We start from the raw sequence: 16,359 nt of genomic DNA, 5'->3' as shown, positions 1-16,359 counted from the left end.
AGAGATAATTTATTTAGTTCTGGCTGTACTGTCTGCATTCATCATAGTTGTTTCAATGTTTGCACATAGTGTACAGACATACACAGATATACATGTAATCAGGGAGGACATCATCTGTGATAACATAGTTAGAGACATCTTGGACATGAATGTAAGGCAGCAATATTGCTCAGAGATAGGAATGTCACATGGTTCGCTCAAAGGAAAATTCAGCTTTTAACACCAAAGTGCAAGGTGATGTGCTGTGTATAAATACTTAAAGAATAATATTTATGAATATGTATATTATGTATGAATACTTAAAGAATATTATTTATTCCATGGATTTTTTTACCACATGGATGACAGGTTTCAGCATTAGTTGCTTTCAAAGGACAAGATGATTAATATGTTTTTTATGTTTGATGGGTAATTAATCCATTTCCCTGGCATTTTAGAAATCTTTTAGGTAGTTCCTTTTGGGACCTGCAATCATAAAGATAGTTCTGCTGTCTTTTTTTTTTTCTTCTGTTCTAATATTAGAGTACTGGAGCACTAAGATTTATGTTTGAGAAGCTTCAATAATTACCCAGATTGCCTTAGATAATACTGTATTTAATAGGTGCTACGTTATCACCCAATCCCAATGTAGCAACTTTCTAGCTCCTAACACTAAAGTATGGTTGAAAGATATCAAAGTGAAATCAGGTCAGAAATGAAAGAACAGTATAAATGTTGGTAAAAGTGTATTAATTTAAATTCACTAAAGTTGGAATATACTTTTTAAATACAAAATAAGCCTTTGGAAAGAATTCAATAGTCTGACATAATATAAATACCAACAGTTATTATTACTAAGCAGGAAGGATGACATCAGCTGATCAGGTTGATCTTAGCTCCTTGTGTGTGTTCTATGTAAGAAACTTGGCAATGCTTAAAATTAAATATTCTTATATTCATATATATGAATAAAATTAAAATACTTACTTCTCTGATCAGTTTTATAACTTTACCTTTGAAGATTTTGATAGCAGAAATGTGAAAATATCTGTAGAGTATATACTTGCTTCTGATTTCAAACCTAAATCCAACAAGTACTTCTTTCCTTTCTGATATATGAAGAATTTCAAAAAGCCTTGTCAAAAACCTTTGACATGAAAGCCTTATTATGCCCAAAATGCTGATTTCTTCTTAAAATCACATTGGCTCAAAGCTTTTGAAGATTACTGAGAGGTAATATAATCTGTAGACAGAGATAAATATTTTAAAGCTACTTCTATTATTAATGTTGAACCTAGCACTCCACAGGAAAAATGTTTACTTAGTTCCAAGGATAGTTCTAAGTTAGCGGTTTTAATATTTGGTTATTAAGCCAAAAAGCAATAGTTATATTGTTTTCAACAATTAATAGTCATGTATTCCATCAGCTGGAATCCCAGATGAAATCTCAATGTTTTGGAATATGGCATAAAACTTTTTTAAACATTTCTGAATATTTGTTTTATAAAATCTGTATCAGTAATACGATACAAAGATTTCTTTGATCATCTTTAGCAAAGCTTACCTGCATTACTTAATTCCACTGTATTTCAACCTAGGTAAAGACTGTAGTAGCTCCTTACCATGCTGTCATGGTTTCTTCTTCTTTCCATTATCTCTGTATGATTTCAAGACCAGCAAGTACCACTGTTCTTTTTGCAAAAGGAAGTGGTTTGTTGGCTTTCTCATTGGCTTCTGTTTTCAAAAACCTTATTGTGAACCTGTAGCACAGAAGATCATGCAAAAAAACTGGTATGTGCTTGGATTTTTCTACTGCAAAGTACTAGAAATTTAACAGTAAAGGTATTAATGAACAAACTGTTCCTTCTACAACTTCTTTGTTTACTTGCAGTACCTCTTAAGCACTTCAATCATGACCCCATTGTAACTACGCTTTCCCACACCTTTTTCCAACAGCTGTATCCAAAGCTTATCAGAGGGCTTCCTGACTTCATCTGGGGACCTCCTTAAAAAGACCTGCATTAATTTTAATTAAGAATGTGGTGTGCTTCACAGTACCTTCCAAACTTGTCCAAATTTTACACATGCTTTATGTTGTCTTCTGAAATGGGGAGACTCCCCAGCAGGGTCTGAGGAAGGTAATGGTTAATGGGAATAAGTGTATAGAAGGAAGGACATGAATAGTTCTCTTCATGTGCTTTTTTCTTCTTGACCTTTAGTAAGGCTGACCATCATCTACTCTGAACGGGAGGGAAGCAGTGACAAAGAATCAGTCTGCTCAGGTCTTTTCTGATGCCAGACCCTGGAAAGCTGCATAAGGGGGGCAATCTCTCTACAGTTTGTATACGGCTGAGGTTATTATCAGCCCATACTGTTTCAAGACAAGATAGAAATTAGATGAGCCCTAAGAGTACTTTCAGTTGTGGAGCTTTCTCTTAAGGAGGAGTTCCATTAATTTAACTGAAACTACTCACTGGAGTAAAATAAGCTGTAAGTAAATTGGTGGTATTTTTTAATTCCACATGTTATGTTCACGCACATTAAAATTCTATTATGGCATATCAAGTATTAAGAGCTTCAGAGGATAATTGTTCAAAGAGTTTTCTCAAGCCATTAGCTGGTGAGTAAATTTTAACACCATGATTTGAGATAAAGAATAATTGAAAAGGTTTCAGAAAGGTGTTTTCATTTTCTTCAGGATTTCTTCCGACACTTACCTCATTGGATCCAGCAGCACACAGCCATGAATGATGCTGGTAATTTTCTGATTGAAACATGTGATGAGACCATTTCCAGAGACCTTAAACAGCAGCTTCTATTACTAAATGGAAGATGGAGAGAATTGTTTATGCAAGTTAAGCAGGTATGTGGTTTTGCTATTATTGCTTCTAGATATTTACTTTGTCATTTCTATGTATGCAAAACAGATTTGCCCCACAAGCAAGACTATAGGACAACTTACTGAAGTGCCTAACTGTTCATTATTTAAATTAGAGAGGAATGCGTGACAGCAGTTTATTTTATTGGGGATTTCATTTGTTTGTATTTTCATTTATACAGCTTTTTATTTTTATTTTTGGACATTTTCAGCTAGTATAAGCAGTAGTTTTTCCTGATAGTCTCCTGCCTTGATACAGTCAATATTATTTATGCATATCCTTTACTGTTCTTCAAAGAAAATGATTGGGTTTATTGTTATCATAAGAGCTCTATAAACCTAAACAGTGAAAATGGTGAAAGCGAATATTTTTACCACTCTTTAATGACCATTGCATTCAATTATTGTACTGTGACCACAAGCAGGTACAATGCAAGTTAATTAACTAAATGTTTTTGCCAAATCCGTCAGACATTGCTTTTATCTTGTGTATACAGATGCACTGATAATGAAAAAAAAAAATACCTTTTATTTCATGGAAGAGATTCAATAGATTGGAAAAGAGTTGTTTCTCTATTTGCTTTTTAAAAAGCAAAGAGAAGATGTGAGCTACATTACACAGAAGTATTTCACACCTCATAGAAACACTATAAAATATCTTTGCTGTAGTCAATATACATCTAACAATATTTTCCTCTTCCAGTGATTCTAAATATCAGATTTTGAAACATTCAAAGATGCTGAATCTATTTTCTTTATTGGCATGATTATCTCCATTACTGTTAACTTAAATGGAAAAGCAAAAAATGGGTGCCCATTTTTTTTTTTTTTTTGTAACTTTTCCAAACAGTTGTCTAGAATATTCTCAAGCTTTATTTGCTGATGATAGAGTGATTCACTGTGGAATCAGCAATGTCCAGGATGTAAATGTCTCTTCCTCTACTTACACAGCTTCTTTCATGTGCTGGATATACAGTTTTCTCACTGTCTTTTTACCATTTCTGTCATACAGTTCTTTCAACTTTCCAAGACCCGTGTTTCCCTTTCCTCCAGCCAGCAATCCTTTACTGAAATTTCCCTTATCCTTCAGCTTTTCTAAGCATTTTGTATTGTATTCTCTTTGCTGAATTTTCAAAATTGATACTGTAGACAATGAGAAATTAATTGAGTTGTTAATTCTAGGTTAGGAACAAGTGAGAGTCTGGCATTCTCATTTTACTTTTTACTTTACATTTTCTTAGTATGCTCGAGCAGATGAACTGGACAAAATGAAGAAGGAATACTTGGATGGTGTTACCCATTTGACAGCTTTTATTGATGGAAGCAATAGAAAATTTTCAGTCCCTGTAGAAGTGTCCTTCCTTGATGTCAAAACGTTTGCACAAGATCTAGAAGTACGTATCTCCTTTCCATTCCTTTCTCCTTAAAAGGAGAAAACCTTGTAACTGTCTGATAGCGTAAAATTATTTTAGTATACATTTCCATTATTTTTATTTAATTTTTTTAGCAGTGGTGCTTTTTTTGCATCATTTCTGCTACAGCTAATATAAATCATTGTATTCTATGAGTGACATTTCTAGGCACATTTCCACAACACTGTCCCACTGGATGTTTTTTAATGCGTAGCTGCAAGTCCTTTCAGGTGAGCTGATGACACCCTTTGACACAGTTTTCGTCCATTTGAACTGTGACCCAGTGTTCACTAAAAATAGCTATGAAGACTAGCAATAATTGGAATATATATCTTTTTGTCTCTTGAGAACAGACTTGTATCTCCCCTGAATGCATAAATGCTGTTGTTGAAATACTTTTTGAAACATTTGTTTCAGAATATTAAGCAGAAACTGCCTGCAATGGAAGCTCAGTACAAAATGGTTACAAGAACAGTGCAACTTGTTACAAAAGAAGTTTCCCAAGAGGAAGCGAATGACATGCTGGGAACTTTGACAAGGATCAAAGAGCAGCTGAGCAAGGTTGCAGAGTACTTTTTCTATTACATATGTTGTTGACTGTTGAATTAGTAAATAGTTAATTTACTACGTAAATGCTCACATATATGCATTTGGGCAAATACATAGTTATACTAACAATAGGTTATAGGAACAATAGATTCAGGGTGGAGAACATGTTACTTCTTTAAGACTACCATCCTTAAATTTAATACTCTTTTAATTAGGAAGTAATACCTGATCAGGATCAATCTATCTTAAAAGAGGCAGGTAGTGACTATATAAACCCACATGAAGAGGAAGTTGCTATTTATTGAAATTTTCAACTTTTTTAATAATTATTTTTTCTTTAAAATGGCCAAAAGGTTAAGGAGTATTCCTGTGCCCTACTGTATGAATGCCAGCATCTGCTGTCTCCACTGGAAGAACTGGAGAAACAAATTACACATTTTTATGAATCTCTTGAAAAAGTCAATGAAATAATTTCTATTGTGGATCCTGAAGCACAACCTACAACTGTTCTTAAGCAAAAAGCACAAGTAAGTTTCAAAAATGTTTCACAAAGATCTGCTGCCTCTGAGTATTTACAGTTTGCTTTCTAGCAATTTGCTTTGGTATAGCAAATAGCAAAATAGCAATTTGCTCAGGTAAAATTATTTACCTGAGTAAATGTTACTTCATAGTCAGACAACAAGCATAGCCTATCTGTAGTGTAATCAAAATTCCAATGGCTGACATGAAAGGTTAATTTGTTGAAAACAAAACTACCTGAAAGGTTTGGATACATGTCTGTGTCTTTTTTCATAGATAGCTAGAGCTCTATTTGGGTACAGGACTCTGCATAAGGAGAAAATTGTGTGGACTGTGTTCTTCCATGTAATATTTTGTGTAGTCTATTTGTTGTGGTGCTTTGAGCTTGTCCCTTTTGTTCTTGTCAAAAAATATGTTCCTGTTATTTTGCTATTTTTTTCTCTCCTTTGTTCCTGGCCAGGGTGGATATATGTTTGGTTTTTTTTTTTTCTTTCTTTCAGGATTTGGTAGCTTATCAAGAAAACTGCAAGAAGGATTTGTCCCTGATTGAGCGAAATAGTCAGAGTATCCTGCAGTGTGTGGCTTCAAGTGAATTGTTACAGCATTTCCATCAGACAACATTTCAGAAGAAAGTTACACAAGTTCAGATTACTTTTCAGGTAATTATGCCATACCTTGGTGCATATTTTTGAGAGCTTCTTCATATGCAGTTGATCCATCCTACTGTATCTCCATTTCATCACACTGTAGCTACTGTCAAAGAGAGCTCTTCCCTCTGGTATTAAGTTATTAATTAAGGATTTGTCTGCATTAGGTAGTAATGGTCAGGGGACTGATGGTCATGTTCTCTATGCAGTTATTTAGAGGTGCACCTGCCTCAGAGGAACCCAGGATTTAAGAAGAATTTTCACACATCTCGGGCTCCTTTGTAACAAGGAACCTGAAATCTACCTGTTAAGGCTGCACTAGTGTTTGTTTCTCTTGACTTTGTTATCTTGACTAATTATTTGCTCTTATATTCCCATAATTCGTCTTTCACACAAAGCATGGAAAATGGAAACTTTTGCAAATACTACTATTGCTGGGCTTTGTATTTCCTCTGAAAATGCAGTGGATTGTGAATATAGAAAGTTGCAATACTTACTTACATTTGTTAATGAAAAGATGTGTAATTTGGGCTATAATCCTGCTTACCTGTAGAGCTCTGTGTTGTTACTAGCCATCATGATATTTTCAGGGCTATTCACCCCCAGTCTAGCCTGATTCTAAAATAAAATTAACTATTATCTTGGAGTGAGATCTCTAGATGTTGGGTTCTATTAGATTTGTTTCAGGCAATTATTGTTCCATATAAAGCTGTCTAAACTGAATTTTAAGTTACAGAAAATCACCTATCAGTAAAGAGGTGTCTCTAAAAGGTGGATTTCAAAATTTCTACTGTGTTTTCTGGGTTGTACTTAAAGATCAGTGGAATTTTACAGTTACTTACAGTTTAGAAAATGTTTAAGTTTAGCTTACAATAACAGAAGCAGATCGGTAATTTTGCCATGTTAAACAATAAGAATTCTGTTTTTATGAAGAGGGATGGTGATTTATCTCTTTTTGTCTTAGAAAATAAGCCTATAAAACATGGCATAACCATATAAAATGTGGCATAACCAGAGTTAAAATATTTATGGATCTGGAAACAAGCATTTTCTCATGCAATGAATACACTCCTGTATCATTCTACTATTATACACAAAATTTTATCAGGAAACTTTAAAAAGGTGTAGGAACATGTGTAAATTGAGAACTACAAATTTGATTAGCTCATTGGGTAAAATCATTACAATTCCTTACACTGGGGTTTGTAATCAGTGAGGATGGCAAAGTGTGTTGTTAGTAAGCAGTGCTGGAATTACCTCTCTGCATTTGAACTGGTGAACTGTTCATTTCTCCTAGTTAATTTTTTTATTTGTTTATGGAATTATAACCACTGGATAATTCAGTTCACTGGGACAGACTATGAAGCAGAATCATGGAATGATTTGGGTTGGAAAGGACCTTAAGATCATCTAGTTCCAACCCCCCTGCCATGGGCAGGGATGCCTCACACTAGACCATGTCACCCAAGGCTCTGTTCAACCTGGTCTTGAATACCTCCAGGAATGAAAAGCTGTAACTAAGGTTGCAAAACAAGTGTTTCAAAGTAGCGGCTTAGCCACAAAATTTGCTGTCTTCTAAGTGGCTTTCTGCCTGGCTTCTTACCTGGCCTACTAGTGTGATAATTGTACAAGCCTCCCCCAGGACAAAAGACCTGCAGCATGGCACTGTTTGAATCCATAGGTCAAACCACCTTCGTGTAGATTCATGGAGGAGGAGGTAGTCTCCTACTATGAAAAATTGAATGGCAAGCTTTTAGCTATAGCAGGTGCTTTAAATTTGAAAGTAGGCTTTCAAAACCCCAGCCAAATGGCAGAGGCATTCTGAAGGTTTCAGAGCCATCTGTATTAGATAGCTACCCATTTTCAGTTGAATGAAGGATGGCATTAGCACAAGCCTTAGTATAAGTATTAAATATGGGGAAAATGGGATCATGAAAATAAGAAGCACTTGTGGCATATATTTGAAGCGGTGACACCAATGGCATGCATTTTGTGTCAGATCATGACAAATGAGAAATAAAGATCAATGTGAAAGTGCCAGCTCATTTTCTTTGCTTATAACTCAGAATATGGTCAGAAAAGCTGGTGACTGGAGAAAAAACATAGAAGCAAACAGCCGTTTGATGAAGAAATTTGAGGAATCTAGAGCAGAACTGGAAAAAGTAATACAAATTGCCAATTGTTACTTGAAAGAAAAAGGAAATCCTGAAGAACTTCTCAGAAAACATAGCGTGAGTAAATTCTCTGACCTTCCTTATGGAAATCTCTGAATGCATGACATACAAGTGAAAAGCCTACTTAGTTTTAAAATTGATGTGGATTTCTTTCACATTTAGAAGTTACACAGGTCAGGTCAAACTAACAATGAGATTGAAAACCAAAGAGGAAAAAAAGTTATCCCTTTTATTCGTGAATGTAAGAAACCAGAAGGTGAAGAGTCCCTAGATCAGTTTTGCAAGTAGAGCCATTGGGAGTGAGGACACTAACTTCTGCCAGTCTCATGCATCCACTGCCTTTCTTTTTGTTTTGTTTTGTTTTGTTTGGTTGGTTGGTTGGTTGGTTTTTTGGGTTTTTTGTGTGTGTGTGTGTGTTTTTTCTGTTTGTTTGTTTGTTTTTGTTATTTGTTTTTTCCCTGATCAATATCTGTGTCTGTATTATAACCGTTACTTATGCATGTAGCTTTAAAATGTATTCTTGTTAAAATACCATCTCAGTGTACTGGCTGAGAATAAGTTATTTGCTGGACTTTAAATAGCTAGAAATAGTCCTTTCCTAGCTCAAAGTTCAGTTCTTCAGTGTAGCAGAAGTAAGAGTGTTAACAGAAGTAACAGAGTGTATTAGGGAACTTCATTTTGGCAAGTTATCATATCAGTAACCAGCTTCATCTTCTCACCTTCCCTGTTCCCACCTCAACTTCAGGAATTCTTCAACCAGTTGGATCAGAGGGTCCTAAATGCCTTTCTGAAAGCATGCGATGAACTTACTGACATCCTCCCAGAACAAGAGCAGCACAACCTGCAGGAAGCTGTGAGAAAACTCCATAGGCAGTGGAAGGTCAGTGACATTGAATGGAAATCTCTTAAAATTCTAATTACTAACTTTGGAATGTTTCTGCATGACCTATATTTTGAAAAAAACAAGATAAAATAAAATATGTTTCGTATTATTTACCTTCCTGTGCAATTAGGAAGAAAAAAAACCCCAAACCAACAGCATTTTACAACATTAGAAACAGTTACACCTAAAAATATCCTCTTGAAAAAGCCCTGTTAAGTAAAGTGGTCAAAAGTGAGAAATATGAATTAATTATGAAACTTTAATTTCTTCCCCTACATACAGCCATAATGACACGTGTGTTAAGAACATTTGTTGAGAAAAAATAGGTCCTAGCTTTTCTTTACTTTATGCTGGTGTTGGATGATTTCAGTTACTTTCTCAACCTTAATAAAATAAATCTGTAAGAATTCAGGCTACTGGTTTAAATTGTGTCTTCAGCCAAAGACTAATAACTGAACAAACACTGCCCATATACTATGGATTTTTTTGCCTGCTATAGCATGTTGCAGGTCAAAGCCAATGTGATGGATAAGTGTTTTCTCACTATCATACAAACAGGAACCTCTGGAAGCAGTTGTGAATATAGTTTCACTATTATTGTTTGCTTTATTATTTTATACAGGAAAGATCTGGTATGTCTTGCCAAGAATCAAAATGTCTCTGTAATATGCATACCTATTCTGGTCCCAGAAACTTATACCTCAGAGATATTGGTATCAGAGTTGCTTTATTTACTTAAATGAATACAGAGAACCTCCCATCTGTCCATGCATATGTGTTTATTTTCTTTATTAGGAGTTTTTAGATAATTTATTTGTAGTAACATCACACTGAAATAATAGGAGTAATGTTTTATCTCTGTGTTTGTTTATTGCCGATGTGGGTGCATAGGATCTTCAAACAGAAGCCCCATATCATTTGATCCACTTGAAGATTGAAGCACAGAAAAGCAAGTTCCTTGTCACAGTGGAGGAGTGCAGAGTTGAATTAGCTCGACAGAACAAGGTGTTGTCAAGAGAAGGCAATGAAAGGATGATCGAGGAACACATGGTGCGATTTATATGCCACCACGTGGGCATTTACAGAAATACATTTCAATGTTAATAATAAACAGAGGGTCTCACCAACTTGTAATCCATCAAAAACTCTGTGCAGAACTAAATCATATCAATACTTGGGGCCTTTAACAAAAATTGTAATTTGGGCGTTAGTACAATTTGTAACAAATATCTAGATATGCTTTGTGATTTCTGCCAGTTAATATCTTTATTGTATTTTCTGCTTTGTCTCTGGTCAGTTATTCTTCAGTGACAAGGGACGTTACCATCTGTGTGAGAAAAGGCTACAACGGATTGAAGAACTGTGCCAAAAACTGCCAGTTACTGATCCAGTGAGGGCTACATTGGAAAGCAGCCAACGAATCCTGAAGGAGCTCAAATCCCAGATAGACAGCACATATGTAAAGCTAACAGAGCACTCGGACACCTGGAAGGGCTATAAGAAAAGGTTTCAGCTCAATTGCTAACTGGGTCTTGTAGAGCCTTATGAGTGGTCACTCATCTAAATGTCATCATAGATCAGTACCACGTAAAGAATGATAATACTGTGTTGTCAGCTTCAAATGGAAAACTAATTCCTGTAGTAATTCCACAAATCATAGTGGGGTTTTGAGAGGATTTTTTTTTTTTTTTTTTGCTTAAACTTAGAAGGTTACCATTTGGTGGTGCATTTTTTGTCTTTTTTCCTTGTTCTGCATTATGCGATGTTTTATTTCAGATTTTCTGAATTGGCAAATTGGATTTCATCAACAGAAAGAGAGCTAAAGAAGATCAAGGAAAGTGTCAATGATACTGCCAAATACAAGCAATGTAAAGCATCTGTGGGGGTGAGCCCTTGGTTTATATTCTAACAAATCTATGGTCGTTGCTATTGGGACTCCAGATAAAACTGTATTCTGAAGTATTGCAATTGTTCTACTGTGGAGACCATAGTAGCTCTGCTGATTTGTGGTATTCTTAAAAACATTTCCAGGAGAATGTTCCACATTGCAATAAAGTGTGGCATAAGTTCCTACTTTTAATAATTTGGATAATGGAAGGTCCCTTAACCTGTGTATTCAGAACATCCAAAATATAGAAGCAGATAGAATAAATACCTGCCTCTCATCCTGCTGCACATACAGTTGAAAGTGCTGTGCAAAGAAAAGCCAAAATTTTCAGACTGGAGGTTTTTGAAGGATGGAGTTACTGTCTTACACTTATGGAAATCTTCTATAATAAAAATTCTCTTCTACAATAGTATAACAGGGGAGGCAAAGATACTCCATATATTTTACCATTCTCTGTTACATTGGTAACTGGTAACAGAAATGATAGAACAGTTGAGTTGTTTGGTTAAATTAGTTTTAGGCAATAACAGATTGTGTCATTTGGAGCCTATCTTAGCCCTTCTTTCTTTTTTTATTTCACATACTAAAAGCAGAAATAGGAATGTCACATACTGTAGGAGACTGCGTGAAAATTAACAGGTTAACTGTGCAAAGAAACATACTTCTGTTTCAGAAACTCTGATTTACTCATGCAGTTTCACTGCTGGCAACTTCTCGTCAGCACTGGCACAAAAATATAAATGAACTACTGAGTGAAAAGAGGGGGAGAAAGAGCTATTTAGATAGGGAAAAACATACACACAAAACCTACCACATGAAATTTTGTGTCTGGGGATGTCAGCATTTAAGATTTAAATGGTAACTGAGAAATTTGGTCAAATTTACATACATGGTATCCACCATCTATCTATAGAAAAAATATTACTTTTTAGGGAAAAAAGGCTCTACTACTACTACCTATTAAAGAATAGTGTAAAAAGTAGTAGTGAAGTGAAGCCTGTGGACCAAATGCAAAAATACAGCCTTTGACTGGAAACGAATCAGATAGGGTATCCAAATAGAAAAATATGGTAGTATGCTTACACTACTAATCTTTGAACCAATACTATGAATGCCACTTTTTAGTGTATTTTGTTTATTTGAAGAAAATACCTTTTGATTCCTTCATAGGAAATTCGGAAGCATATTAAGAAGCAAGTAGAAAATCACAGCTGCCTGAAATCTAGACTTGCTGTTTTGACCACAGTGTGTCCTGATTTGGAGGCCAAAGAGACAGAGGATGAGCTTTGTAAACTTTCCAGTGACTTCAAGGGACTCCTAGATTTGCTGGCTGAGGTACAGTATGAGGAACACAAAAACTCTCCATTTACAGTGTCACATGAAATGACATCAATCATGGCTTCACAGGCACAAGTTCCCCACTGTGGTATTTTAATTAAACTGCAAGGATTCAACAATGAAAAACTCGTTTGTACTCCCTGGGTAGCAAAGCCTTGAGAGTAGCAGGGAAAAAATACTGATGTTATTATAATGGAGCTTTTGCCTTCGTAGGATTGGAAAGCATCATAGTAAATGTTTATGGAATCAACATATCAGTATTTTTAGAGGCAAAAAGTAATTGTCTAAAATGAGCTCATACTGAACATTGGCAAAACTATCATGTACATCAGCTAGTGGATATAGAATTTAACTTTTATCTTCATTTATGTATCTTTTATGCTGAATTAATAAAGGAACTACTGTGAGGTAGTTTCAATTCATTAAGGATGTCTATCATGCATTGAATTTGCAGGAAAAGGCTGCCATTTTCTGAGGTCTGAATGATAATGAGGATAAAGGAGATCAGGATAGAGAAAGACTTCAGATTTCAAATTCCATTGTTAATGTCAGTTCTTGTGGAGGCTTGTAGGTGTTCCAAATGTATAAAATTTCCACGTATTTATTGAAACTTCTCTAAATATCCATGGTTTGAAAATTGTGTTTGGAAAGTTGGGGCAATCAATGTTCTGATTTCCAGGTGACTGCAAAAAATTTAAGATACACATACTGTCCTTTTTTTTAATCTTTGGGGTGTTTTTTGTTGTTGTTTTTATATGTTAAAGTACTTTTGCTTTTTGTTTCCTCTTAAGTCAGAACTAAGGGGAACACAAGTTCATGAAGGTAAAAAAAGATGATAAGAGCTAGAATCTAAACTTGTTTTGAATCCAAATGGCAGTTTAAACCATAGGTAGAAGATTGCTGATTCTTAGAAGTCTGAATATTCTTTACAGCTAAATTTACAGCTTAATCAAATGGGTGAGACTGTTTAGATAAGGACTGACACTGCGTATTTCCAGAGTTCAGCAATACTTTTTTGGAGAGTAAAGAGTCAACATTTATATAACAGGAAAGAGAATGGCTTGGATCTGAATGACTGTCCAAAGTGAATCTAGACAAGAAAGAAAGCAAGGGGGAAAAAAAGAAAGGAGTTTCTCAGTTCTAGAATACTTTCTGGTTAAAACCTTAAAACACAGGAACTAAGGAACAGAGCCTGTACTGAGAATCAGCTACAAGTAGTTAGCAGAATCGTACAAGGGGGGAAGAACTTTCTGATATGTTGAATAAATACACCTTTTCATCATAAATTTCTGCAAACTGGATATTCCACCACATGCATAGTGTGGTACATAAAATCAGGGTAACAGGACATTTAAATATATTTGTGACTCACCAGTGTTTTGCTCAAGAAGGTCCAAAAGGTAACAAGATTTTTTGTGAGTTGAGTAGCACAGGTGTTTCACAATCTGGGTCAGCTTGCAAGGATGAGGACAGCATGTATTTTCTAAGTGATCACTAATATGTGGCTGTCACAGCCATTTACCATATGGCACTGTAATAGGGAGTATGTCTAAACAAAACAAAGATGTCCTCGGTCACATTTTATGTCTACAGTCACTCTTTCACTGTAAAGTTAAAGGGGTCAAGAATGCTAGAGACAAAATTGGTTTGAATTTAGACAATTTACTATGTTTTTTTTAAATGTTCTAAAATTAAATGTGCCTTTAAAATACAGAGCCTTTCAACATGGAATTCTTAAACTTATCTGTAATTGTAGATTGAAAAGACTGTAGGCACTGTTGGAGACTGTGTCCAGTACAAAGAAGAAGTTAAAAGTGCAATTGAAGAGTTAATCAGCAATTCTAAAGAAGCCCAAGCAGAGGCTGAAAAGATCTTGGATACAGAAAGTTTATTACAAGCTCAGCAACTCCTACTTCATCATCAGGTAAGGCAAATATTAATGTCCATATAAATTTTTTTTTCAAGATAGAATTTATGTAATTACAAAATTTTATTATGTCCATTAAGATAACTCTTTGTTTAAACTTGAAATAGTTATAAAGAAAACAGTCTCATATGGCCTAGTATTGATTTCTTCTAATGAAAAAATACTGATTATATTTTAAATGTTAATTCTCAAAGGTGAGCTTGTTTTTCAACTTTTATTGAATATCCTTTTATTTGACACTGTTTTTTTGGACACAGAACACCTGGAAACCAAGCTTGATTTACCTGAAGTTTGCATGTCAGATTTGCTCATGGTAAATTGGTCCCAATCCTGGTTTTGGAAATTTCTTTACTTCAGCAGCTTTTATGTGGCCCCAACTCTAAATGCCAGAGAGAAGGTGTACCTTTAGCCTCACCTCCTCCTATAGAGAGCTGCTGCAGTAACAGATGGGCCTCCAGTCTGTAGAACAGGAGGCTTTTTATGCATTGATAATAGATTAAAATGTCTACAGTCTACAGTAATAATAAATCATCTAGGTTGTGTACAGCCAGAATCATAGGGTTAAATATGGGAAATTAACTTTGAGGCCTCCTCAAAGCTAATAATAATTTACTGCCAATATTTGGGCATTATGTAAGTGTTTTATATTAACATCTGTTTCTGTAAGGTCAGACATGTCTAACTCTCTGACCAAGCAGTACTATGTCTTACCCATGTATTATCTAAACTCTTTGGTGTTCGTAGAAGCTATTGTATGTGTTATGGCTTGTATTTGTTCTTTAAATACTCTACATTCCTTATCCAACCATATGACAGATAGTAGGAATAGTAAACTTCTCATTGAGTTCTCAGACTCTTCTTCTTCTTTGATATGGAGTCTGTTAAGGTAAAAATAGACTTCAACAAGAACCTGAAGATACCGGAGTAGAGTTGAGCAGGGAGCTGTGAGCTTATCTAGCAAGGCTGGCAATGAGTCAGGCATGTTAGGAAAGGAGATGTGATGTTGTCTTAGGAGTTTCTGATAGTGCTACAAAGCAAAATGCATCAAGGAAAGAGTTATGCAACTTGGCCATCCCCCTAATGCTCTCTAATGCAGGTTGATACATTGCTTTGGTCAATCTGAGGCTACAACCTGTGCCTCAAAGAGTGTAGAGCAGACCTGGAGGCTCCCAGGCAGTTGTAAGGAATACATCCACCTGTGCTTACTGCTGCAGTTACTCAGGTGTTGTGGCTTCCGCTTTCTGAAATACTGCTTTGGAAGAATGGCCACACTGTCACCATTTCTCTCCATTTGTATACCACAAAAGGTGTAAACACATTTTGGAACCCAAGGCATGTACTTGATGAGTATACAAGACTCACAAGAATACTTGCCACAGTTCATCAATTTGTCTGTTCCTCTCACTGCTTAACCCTGCAAAAGCAGAAATGGTTTCATTATGCCAGTTTCCCAAAGAAACTAAAAAGTCTAATAATTCCTGTTGAATCAATCTTTTTAGCAAAGGACAAGGAGACTCCGTGCAAAGAGGCAAGATGTGCAACAACAGATTTCTCAAGCTAAACAGTTGCAGATTGATGGTGGGCTGCCCAGCACAATGCAAGAGGATTTACAAAAGTTAGAAGGAACATTGGAGAACATACAACAGACTATGGAGAAACGTGAAGAGCAACTGCAGGTGGGTCCTTTGCATGATCAGTACCTCCATGAAAACTTCTTGATGCTGCTTAACTAATAAAGAAACAGTATTTTGTTTTCAAGTGTTTAAAAGTCTGAGCTGTTCAGCCATACTAGATATTTTAAATAATATATGTGTGACTTAATTTTTAGACGGGATGTCTCCCCTGGTTACTAGAGATGACATAACCCTTTAATTGAGAGTCCTTAGGCTATTGGATTGATACCTGATGTTCTGCAAGTATAATCATCACAAGTAATGTGTGAGATACATGCTGTCATCCTAAATTTAAAGAAGAAATAAAAAAAAAGTCACAGAGAAATCAAGTGGATTGCTCCAGGTTGGGTACCTAATCACTGATTTAACTGGGATCATAATTTATAGCTCCTTGCACCTGTATCTGAGTTATCCTTTACATTTCTCTAAGCAGAATAGTAATCCAGCTGCCCACTATTCCAAGCAAATATTTAAAGTCATCAGAACTCTTTC

At 35.5% G+C, this 16,359-nt stretch overlaps 1 protein-coding gene across 1 annotated transcript in view; it reads left to right on the top strand.

The window, feature by feature from the left end:
• Positions 1 to 16,359, top strand: part of LOC104410412 (nesprin-1-like) — a gene marked incomplete at its 3' end in the record, with an annotated part of 123,053 nt that overhangs the window by 76,829 nt on the left and 29,865 nt on the right. Inside the window, exons 16-28 of the mRNA XM_010020561.1 lie at positions 2,678 to 2,842; positions 4,099 to 4,251; positions 4,687 to 4,830; positions 5,172 to 5,345; positions 5,838 to 5,996; positions 8,051 to 8,215; positions 8,904 to 9,038; positions 9,933 to 10,091; positions 10,339 to 10,547; positions 10,818 to 10,926; positions 12,100 to 12,264; positions 14,024 to 14,191; positions 15,694 to 15,870. Of these exons, the coding sequence (XP_010018863.1) occupies positions 2,678 to 2,842; positions 4,099 to 4,251; positions 4,687 to 4,830; positions 5,172 to 5,345; positions 5,838 to 5,996; positions 8,051 to 8,215; positions 8,904 to 9,038; positions 9,933 to 10,091; positions 10,339 to 10,547; positions 10,818 to 10,926; positions 12,100 to 12,264; positions 14,024 to 14,191; positions 15,694 to 15,870 (2,082 nt within the window). The remainder of the gene's footprint in view (positions 1 to 2,677; positions 2,843 to 4,098; positions 4,252 to 4,686; positions 4,831 to 5,171; positions 5,346 to 5,837; positions 5,997 to 8,050; positions 8,216 to 8,903; positions 9,039 to 9,932; positions 10,092 to 10,338; positions 10,548 to 10,817; positions 10,927 to 12,099; positions 12,265 to 14,023; positions 14,192 to 15,693; positions 15,871 to 16,359) is intronic.

Source organism: Nestor notabilis, unplaced genomic scaffold, assembly GCF_000696875.1.
Source record: "Nestor notabilis isolate BGI_N333 unplaced genomic scaffold, ASM69687v1 scaffold15418, whole genome shotgun sequence".
NCBI classification, from domain to species: domain Eukaryota; kingdom Metazoa; phylum Chordata; class Aves; order Psittaciformes; family Psittacidae; genus Nestor; species Nestor notabilis.
This window is presented reverse-complemented; position numbering and strand designations above follow the sequence as displayed.